The sequence below is a fragment of the Centroberyx gerrardi genome, chromosome 14 (assembly GCF_048128805.1).
Source record: "Centroberyx gerrardi isolate f3 chromosome 14, fCenGer3.hap1.cur.20231027, whole genome shotgun sequence".
Lineage (NCBI taxonomy): Eukaryota > Metazoa > Chordata > Actinopteri > Beryciformes > Berycidae > Centroberyx > Centroberyx gerrardi.
Window position 1 is genome coordinate 1,742,361 of NC_136010.1, and position 9,419 is coordinate 1,751,779.

Below are 9,419 nucleotides of genomic sequence, written 5' to 3' on the forward strand. Positions count from 1 at the left end.
GAGGTCGGTGAACCGGATGGCGGTCTGGCTCACTCTCCTCTCTGCTGTAATTTATAACCAGTCCAGATCCAGTCCAGGTCCACAGCGTGTGTTGAGCTCCACCAGCTGAACACCGGCAGAAATACAGCAGCAGCTTCGCTCATAACAGAGAAACAGACTCTACAGTAAAAACTCAATAAAACCTCCAGTCATCCCAACGCTCCACCGGCCTTTCTCTGTTTGACCTTTGTTTCGGTCGGACCGTCGTGTCGGTGATCGCCGCTAGTTTTCTAAAATCAAAACGCAGGAACGCCTCTGATGGTGACGGAAGTTCAACCGGGTTGGACGGATGGAAATCTGACAGACGGACGCATCATCGGTCTGTCTGACAACAGACAGCTCTTATTGAAAATGAACTGAAATGAACGGAGACGGACAGACACGGCGGGTCAGTGTCGCCGCGGGTAACGCAACTTAAAAACCACAAGTAACAACGTCAGCTGCCGTTAAAGTTTGTAGGGCAGCAGAAGACGTGGATCTGTTAATCGGTGGAGAGTGGCTCAACATTCAGGGTGCTACTGTGTGTGTGTGTGTGTGTGTGTGTGTGTGTGTGTGTGTGTGTGTGTTACCAGCAGCTTGCTGTGCTCCTCCAGCAGTCTGTCGTACTCGACTGTCAGGTTCTCAGCCTGTTTCTTCATCGCCCGAACATCGCTGTCCGACTTCTGCAGAGCTGAAACACACCGCAACACGCACGTTACACGCTGTAATAATAATGATAATAATGATAAAGATAATAAAACTTCATGTATAGCACTTTTTCAAAATCAGAGCTTGCCAATTCCTTTATCAAATAAATTCAAACTAAAATAACTGTAGAGGTGTACAGTCGGCACTAGCGATGCACATTTCAAGTTAACAGTTTTCAAGTTATTAATATGGATATTCGTTACGCCCAAATATGGAACAAGATTTGCTGCTTTTCTGTTTCATGTCATTATTAAATGAATCCTTTGTGTTTTCTGTCTGCTGCTCAGACTGAGGAGGAAACCTGAACTGAGACGGACATTTGTCTTCATTTTGACATTTTATAGATGTCAAAATAATACAAGACAATACTTCATACATTAATCGATAATGAAAATAATGGTTAGTTGCAGCACTACAGACACACAGATGTCTGTAACAGCTCCTCTCTCCACCTCCTCTCCCTCCCTCCCTCCATCCATCCTCCACCTCCTCTCCCTCCCTCCATCTATCCATCCTCCTCCTCCTCTCCCTCCATCCATCCATCCATCCTCCACCTCCTCTCCCTCTCTCCCTCCATCCTCCTCTCCCTCCCTCCCTCCCTCCATCCATCTCCTCTCCCTCCTTCCATCCTCCACCTCCTCTCCCTCCCTCCATCCTCCACCTCCTCTCCCTCCCTCCATCCATCTCCTCTCCCTCCCTCCCTCCATCTCCTCTCCCTCCATCCTCCACCCCCTCCCTCCATCCATCCATCTCCTCTCCCTCCCTCCATCCATCCTCCACCTCCTCTCCCTCTCTCCCTCCATCCTCCTCTCCCTCCCTCCCTCCATCTCCTCCATCCATCTCCTCTCCCTCCTTCCATCCTCCACCTCCTCTCCCTCCCTCCATCCATCTCCTCTCCCTCCTTCCATCCTCCACCTCCTCTCCCTCCCTCCCTCCATCTCCTCTCCCTCCCTCCATCCATCCTCCACCTCCTCTCCCTCCCTCCTCCTCTCCCTCCCTCCCTCCCTCCCTCCATCCATCTCCTCTCCCTCCCTCCATCCTCCACCTCCTCCTCACCTTTCTTGGTGGTGTCCAGCTCCTCCTTCAGCGTCTTCACATCCTGTTTCAGAGTCTTGTTCTCCTCCTCCACTCCTGCTCCCTTCTTCCCAGCCTCCGGCACGGCGATGCCAGCATCACAAAGTTTCTATACAGAGAGAGAGAGAGAGAGAGAGAGAGAGAGAGAGAGAGAGAGAGAGAGAGAGAGAGAGAGAGAGAGAGAGAGAGAGAGAGAGAGAGAGACAACAGATGAAACAGTATTCTGGCTTCGGTTGTTATTTCCATCATCTCTTATTCTATTGGCTGATTTTAGAGCGTCTTATATACAGTATATAATGTCAAGTCAAGTTTATTTGTATAGCACAATTCATACACAGGGCAACTCAAAGTGTTTTACATGATTAAAAGAGAAAGATAAAAACAGATGAATAAAAAAATAAAAAATGTACAGTATATACAGACGTTTAGACACAACAGGAGCGTTCACATGTTCCTGTTGTCTGTCAGACTGTTAGCAGCCTGACGGATCCCAGAGGCTTAATCCACCTGACCATCTGGACACACACACACACACACACACACACACACACACACACACACACACACACACACACACACACACACACACACACACACACACACACACACACACGCTAGGTGTTCAGCTGATGGAGGAAGGTCAACAAGTTAAAAGGTTTGTGAAAAATAAATCCCTTCTTTCTCCTTTTGTTGATTTCTTTCCCTGGCACTTTGTTTCCTGAATGTTGGTGATCTACTGGCTTTTATTTGATTCTACTCTGTGGATCAGAGAGACAGAAATGACTGGAACAGAAAAGAAAAATGTGATGAAAGTAAAACATCAACCTGACAGACTGAAGAAGTTCTTTCAGCTCTGATGGAATATTTTACATATTTCTTTATGCCCCCCCCTCCCACCAGTTAACCCCACCCACACAGAGACCAACAGGTGTTCATACCAAGCACCTCCTAACGTCACACTCCCCTCCTCAGTGTAGCAGGTCTGACTCACCAGCTGCTCTGTGTGTGTGTGTGTGTGTGTGTTTTAATAAATATATTTAATTAGTAACTGCCTCTGCCCAGAGACAGACCCTCTGTCTATATCTCTAATATACAAATATGTAAAAAAATATAAATAGAAAAATATATATAGATTAAAAAAGTATATATAAAAAAAAAGATAAAAAAATAAAAATGAATAGATACAAATAAACAAAAATGGATAAATCTATAAATAAGTGAATTTATTTTTACAGTTAGTGTGTATTATACGGTCACACTGGACAGTCCAATGTTCAATGTTGATACTCTACTTCCTATCACATGACTTTAATGTGATAGGAAGTCTACTGAGTTTCAAGTGTGAAAAGTCTCTATAGATACTGAGTGTCTGGGACAGGGTCGATCTCTGGGTCGGGTCGGGCTAAAGTCAGGGTCAGACAGGGGGGAGAGAGAGAGAGAGAGAGAGAGAGAGAGAGAGAGAGAGAGAGAGAGAGAGAGAGAGAGAGAGAGAGAGAGAGAGAGAGAGAGAGAGAGAGAGAGAGAGAGAGAGAGAGAGAGAGAGAGAGAGAGAGAGAGAGAGAGAATGTGTTTCTGTGTATGAGTGTGTGTGTGGTTAGTAACAGAGCTCAACTCCACCCACACAGAGACCGACAGGTGTGAATACCAAACACTCCTTTACTCCCACAGCTGCTAACCTCTCTCTCTCTCTCTCTCTCTCTTTCTCTCTCTCACACACACACACACACACACACTTCTGGAAAGCCCCCTGCAGTCTGCAGCACATGGTTTCTTCTCAGTCACAGTAACAGTTTCATAAACTGAGAAACTGATCATTTCATCACTGATCCATCTGATTGATTTAGTGTTTAGATAATGTCAGCTTGTTAGCTAGCTAACCATAGCATCTGGTCAGCTAACATCACTGTCTTGTTGTTAACACATCTGATTAGCACACTAGCTAACGTATCTAGTAGCAGCTAGCGTTAGCGTGTTCACATTAACATCAGTGTGTTTGCCGGCTAGTTAGCTAGCTAACAGTTTGTTCAGGTTAACTGAGCTGACTCTTCTCAAGCTACAACTCAGAGTGTTTTGGAGTAGAGACTAGGGCTAAAGACAAGACAGTTTACTGTGTCACAGTAACCAAATCCACCTTATCACACTATTCACTTTTACTGAGAACGTTACTGAATGGATCTACAGCCACACCACAACAAGCTGACTCAGCTGCTCTCTGCTTCTAGCTGCTTCTACAGATTTACACTTTATTAACTAACACACAGTTCTACAGATTTACACTTTATTAACTAACACACAGTTCTACAGATTTACACTTTATTAACTAACACACAGTTCTACATGTTCCTCCATCATGAGACTCAGCTGCTGCAGCAGGTTGGAGATAAAACAGTTAAAGTCTCTGTTCATATACTGGACTGGTAGAATAAATTGATTGTGATATCTGGCTCATCGTACCTCAGAGAGAGAGAGAGAAGCTACTGTTCAGCCACAGCTTTGCCAGTTTCATGCCCAGTTGGTGAACCCCGTGGATAACTACTGTTGAAGTTCCCTTTAGCAAGGCACCCAACATCCTACCTGCTGACTGGCTGTACTGAGCAGCCAAATAAATTACAAAAGTTTATTGTACGCACTGCGGACATCCCTCCTCTTTTTGAATCTACATGCACAAGAGTCTGCACCCTAAAGACAACAAGAAGAGTTGGAGTTGAGCGAGTTATTTCTTCCTTACTGAGCAGCTCCCAGTGTGGATGTGTGGAACTGTTCGAATGTAAAGCAGGGAGAAGCTGGAAAAGAGCTTTCATGTGCAGCAAATCCCTTAACTGGATATATAAAAAAAAAGGTAAAAATGCATATGCAATACACAGTGAACATGCCACACACACCTACAGGTAACACACACACACACACACACACACACACACACACACACAGCTGGGCAGCTAGGTGTGAACTGTATGAATGTGAAGAAGCAGCACAGATCTCAGTGAACCTTCCTGGGGAAACTGAAGCCTCTTTCACACATGAAACCTGTAAAATTGCCTGATTCATTTTTCCGTTAAAAAGGCCTCAGTTTCTGTTGCTCACACGAGACCTTTCTGCTTTAATAAACGTAACGCTGCCGTTCACACAATACTGACAATACTGACACATTCCTCTGGTGTCAGTTTCCCTAAATTAACCTCCGGAGTTGCCGCAGTTTGAAAACACGGAGGGTGAAGACAGTTGGCACAGAGCCATGCTGCCATTTACACGACTCCTGTTGGGGACATTTTCATGACAGATGTCTGTTGTCTAGTGGTTTGAATTTCCCTCCTCCGTGTGTCTTTACACAATAAACTCATCGTCTCCTCCTCGACAGCGCTGTGATTGGCTCACTCGGTTGGACAGCAGAGCGTCCTGCGTCAGAGCGTCCGAACGACCTTCAGACCTTCACCAGAAACGTTACGGCGTCTTGAGCGGTGAAATCGGTGGAACTGATACACCGGCATGTAAACACCGGCTGCTGCTCACACATGAAACCTGTGGTGTTAAATTTACAGAACAGGCTGCAGGGGGGGAAAGGGGCCGAAGGTTTAAAAGAAGAGAAACTACAGAATCCGTCACGCTGAAGCTGTAGTCCGGATCTGAGCGGTGAGGGCCGGAGTCGTCAGGCTGACTGAGAGCAACAGCTGATGAACTTCTCCTCCGGTCCAGAAACCTTTAGGACGCTCGACCATAAAACCCGATTTTACTGCGCTGAACTTCTCCCAGCAGCTCGTGGTTTCAGGTCACAGCCGACCTCCGGCCCGCCGACAGCTTCAGTCAAGAACGCAGAATCCTAATTCAACCAAACATCCACGATGGAAGAAGTCTGCTTCATGATATTAAAGGGTAACTTCGGTATTTTTCAACCTGGACCCTATTTTCCCATCTTTTTGTGTCTAAGTGACTAAAGGGGACAACAATTTTTGAAATTGGTCCAGTATTGAGCGAGATCGCTTCAGCCGGCAGCCGCGAAACGAGCTGCGATGTAATCCGACGGGGCAAATCACACCGTCAACGTACGTCCACTAAAAGTTCTTGTTGCCACTGACAGGCTCAGATTGTTATTATAAGAGTCTGACAACATTATGGAAAGGAGCCTACAGAGAAATGAAACGTTTTTCTTTACCTTTCACTTGATGAAAATAGGGTCCAGGTTGAAAAATACCGAAGTTACCCTTTAATGTCACACCTGCTCCAACAGCAAATATATAAAGAAATCTGGATAAGTTATGGCAAAATGGACGCCCAGTCCTTTCAACACAACTTCGTTTTTCCCCAAACGTTTAAAGTGAAAACAGCCGGCAGTAATGTGTGTGTGTGTGATGTTTCCAGTATATTCAACAGGGATTTCTTTCTGCTTTCATGCTTATTTCAGATGTGACAACCCACAATGCACTTGATCCATCCATCTGCACAGAGCATGTGATCATCACTGGAGGCTTTACCTGCCTCTCCTGGTTGATCCAACATGAAGCTGACATCACAGCGGTTACCAGCCCCTCTGACTTTGTAAAGCTCCTTGGTTATTATTGGATCTGCAGCTCGCTCCCTCGCTGCGAGGCTCTTAGCGCCTCCGCTAACTGTTTCCTGAGGGATACCCTGGACTTTCTCACCCAGCGCATACAGGGGAAACAAAAATCCCCTTCCTGGTTCCTGTTCTGTTGTCTGATCCACAGAGAGAATCATCAGTGTGTTTTTACGCATTTCCACCAGTAGTACCAAGGTCATTCATCCACTGACCGCTGTCTGTCAGACAGACTGATGACGCTCCGTCTGTCAGATTTCCATCTGTTTTGACAGAAAGTTCAACCAGCTGAACTTTTTCTGGACGGACGGATTCGTCAGCGTCCGTTCAGCCAATCAGATCGTTCCTACGTTTGTTCTGTAGAAACTAGCGGCGAACACAGAGACGACGGTCCGACCGAAACAAAGCCTGGTGGAGCGTTGGGATGACTGGAGGTTTTCAGATCAGTTTCTTGTTGAGTTTATACAGTAGAGTCTGTTTCTTCTGTTTCTATCAAGCAGCTCCGTTATGAGCAAAGCTTCCTGTTCTTCTGCCTCGCCGCCATGTTGACGCTCAGAACAAACCAACACACACACACCTATCAGCAATAATTCTGTTTTCTGATGGATCAGTGTGACCGCCGCCTAGACTCAGACTCATCACCCTAAAAACTGAGCCTTGAAGAGACTGAGTGACTGAAAAAATAATAACCAGCCAGCTTGATTAATAATTTCTTCATTCGTTCCTGTGGGCCGTCTGAGGGGAAAATGCTTTCTGGGCCACATGAGAATTAAAGCTGCACTACCAACATCGACCAGCAGGCCGAACGGTCACTTCACTCCCTCTCTCTCTTCTCCTCTTCTCTCTCCTTTCCTTCTCCTCTGTCCTTGTCACTCTCCTCTCCTCCTTCCTCCACCTCTCCATCTCGTCTCAGGAAATTAACGTCTCTTTAATGATTCAGTTCGTCACTATAAATCATCAGACCTAAAGCCGTTTCTGTAACATCTCACACCTCTGATCGTTCTCTTGTGCAGGTTAATGTCTACAACATCGAGGTTAATATTGATGATGAAACAGTCATGACTCTCCACAAGCTTCATATTGATTCATTTCCATGACCCTTTGACCCCCAACATGCCATGCCGCTGCAACCCCGGACCTCTGTCCCGTCAGAGCGCATCTTCTCTGGAACCTCTGTCCCGTCAGAGTGTGTCTTCTGAGAACTCTGTCCCGTCAGAGCGCATCTTCTCTGGAACCTCTGTCCCATCAGAGTGCATCTTCTCTGGGACCTCTGTCCCGTCAGAGCGCGTCTTCTGAGACCTCTGTCCCGTCAGAGTGCATCTTCTCTGGGACCTCTGTCCCGTCAGAGTGTGTCTTCTGAGACCTCTGTCCCGTCAGAGCGCGTCTTCTCTGGGACCTCTGTCCAATCACAGGGCGTCTTCTCTGGGACCTCTGTCCAATCACAGCCCGTCTTCTCTGCCGCTGGGCTGGCGGTGAACAGACGGTTCGGTTCGTATGTGCTGAGTTACTCTGGAGCGTTTGGACATGCTATAAATAAAAATGTTTAGGCAACAGGCCTAAAACCCCAGCCGATTTGTTCAACAACAGGCCTTCTTAATTTCCTTTGGAGTTTGAAACATTTTTTCAGTTGGACTAATATGGGAATATGAGAATGCAAGATGACAATGTGGCAGGATTTTACCATCGCCTACATAGACTAATAACGCAGCCTACATAATATTCTTATTTTGTTTGTAGCCTCCATTCAGCTTCAATATGCGTATCAGTGTGAGTGTGGTGTGTGTGTGTGTTGGAGGGGGATTCAGTGTTGCTGTGTATTTAAGCATAACGCTGACATGCTGCTGGTTAGCTGGGCTTGTAAGCTTGTAACTACAATTGGTTGTTGCTTACATGGGTCAGAGATAATTAAACGCAGCTCATTTCAGTGAGAAGCAATTTTGTTTTGGGGGATTTATTTGGGGGAATTTATATTTATACCAGAATCTCTCGCTTATATTCGACTGGAATATTGATATTGTGTCAGCTCAAAGCCATGAGTGCATATAGCCTAATTGATACGTATTGATGTTGTCAATAAATTGCATATGACATAAGAGATGTTGCATAAGGTGGTTGACTGGGTTCACTTATACTGACTCTGTTATATATTTCCCTTGTAACTAGACTCTGCAGCTTGCATATTTCACCTATGATTCAACAGCTTATTCAAGGGAAAGTGCACTGAATCAAGCGTAGGTTCACATAACTGCAGCATGACTTCTGTCAGGTTGCATTCTTGTATCTCTTCTCTGTAAGTCTGACTTAACACTTTGCCGAGGTCAGCAGCAGGCTGTTGCTTCACATGCATTACTCACATAACAGCAGAATGACTTTCAGGATGCATGCGTGCATCCTCTCATGTAGGCTCTGGTGCCACTGCTGGAGGTCTGCATCAAGCTTGTTGCTACACATTGATCTTTCTATTACTGATCAGCTGGTAACTTACTAAGAGTCTGCTGCACCAGTTTGTTTGGCATATGGTTCTGTGGTTTTGGGGGTTTGGGGGGCTGATAGAGCAGAGCCATTATCGCCAAACATAACTGTATTACCATTAGTTGTAATAAGTGGTTTTATCCTGTGACTAAAGTCCTGACTGAATTGAGCTTTGACACCTGATCCAGTATAGTATAGTATAGTATAGTATAGTATAGTCAGACAGTGTGAATGCATGAACAAACATTAATTCTGCATATACTCCATGACACTTCATCACTAAATAACTGCTGAATGTGTTGAACATCACAGACTGACGAGATCTGACAGTTTAGATCAGAGGGAGTTTTCCTTTGAATTAGACTGGATTCAGTCCAGCGTTTCTCTCTATTGATCCAGTATTGATCCAGTATTGACAGCAGACACCTGCCTGACCACATCCTCTCTGCTCAGTATAACTCTAACTAACACTAACTATATAACAGATCTCAGTCTCATCTGCATCGGCTCGGCTTCACTTATTGATCTGTTGGTACTACAGACAGACAGGGAATATCATGTACTTTATCCTCTGGGCTGAGAGCACTGGCAAGGCTTC

General features: G+C 45.6%; 2 protein-coding genes across 2 annotated transcripts in view; one reads left to right on the forward strand and one right to left on the reverse strand.

Annotated features, from left to right (window-relative positions):
* Window positions 1-9,419, forward strand: part of uxt (ubiquitously-expressed, prefoldin-like chaperone) — a 363,866-nt gene that overhangs the window by 260,754 nt on the left and 93,693 nt on the right. The gene's annotated exons all lie outside the window — the stretch shown is intronic.
* The window catches only part of bcap31 (B cell receptor associated protein 31), a 29,972-nt gene that overhangs the window by 4,895 nt on the left and 15,658 nt on the right, over window positions 1-9,419 (reverse strand). Inside the window, exons 6-7 of the mRNA XM_078288197.1 lie at window positions 1,783-1,909; window positions 609-709 (exon numbers count right to left, since the gene is read on the reverse strand). Coding sequence (XP_078144323.1) covers window positions 609-709; window positions 1,783-1,909 — 228 coding nt within the window. The remainder of the gene's footprint in view (window positions 1-608; window positions 710-1,782; window positions 1,910-9,419) is intronic.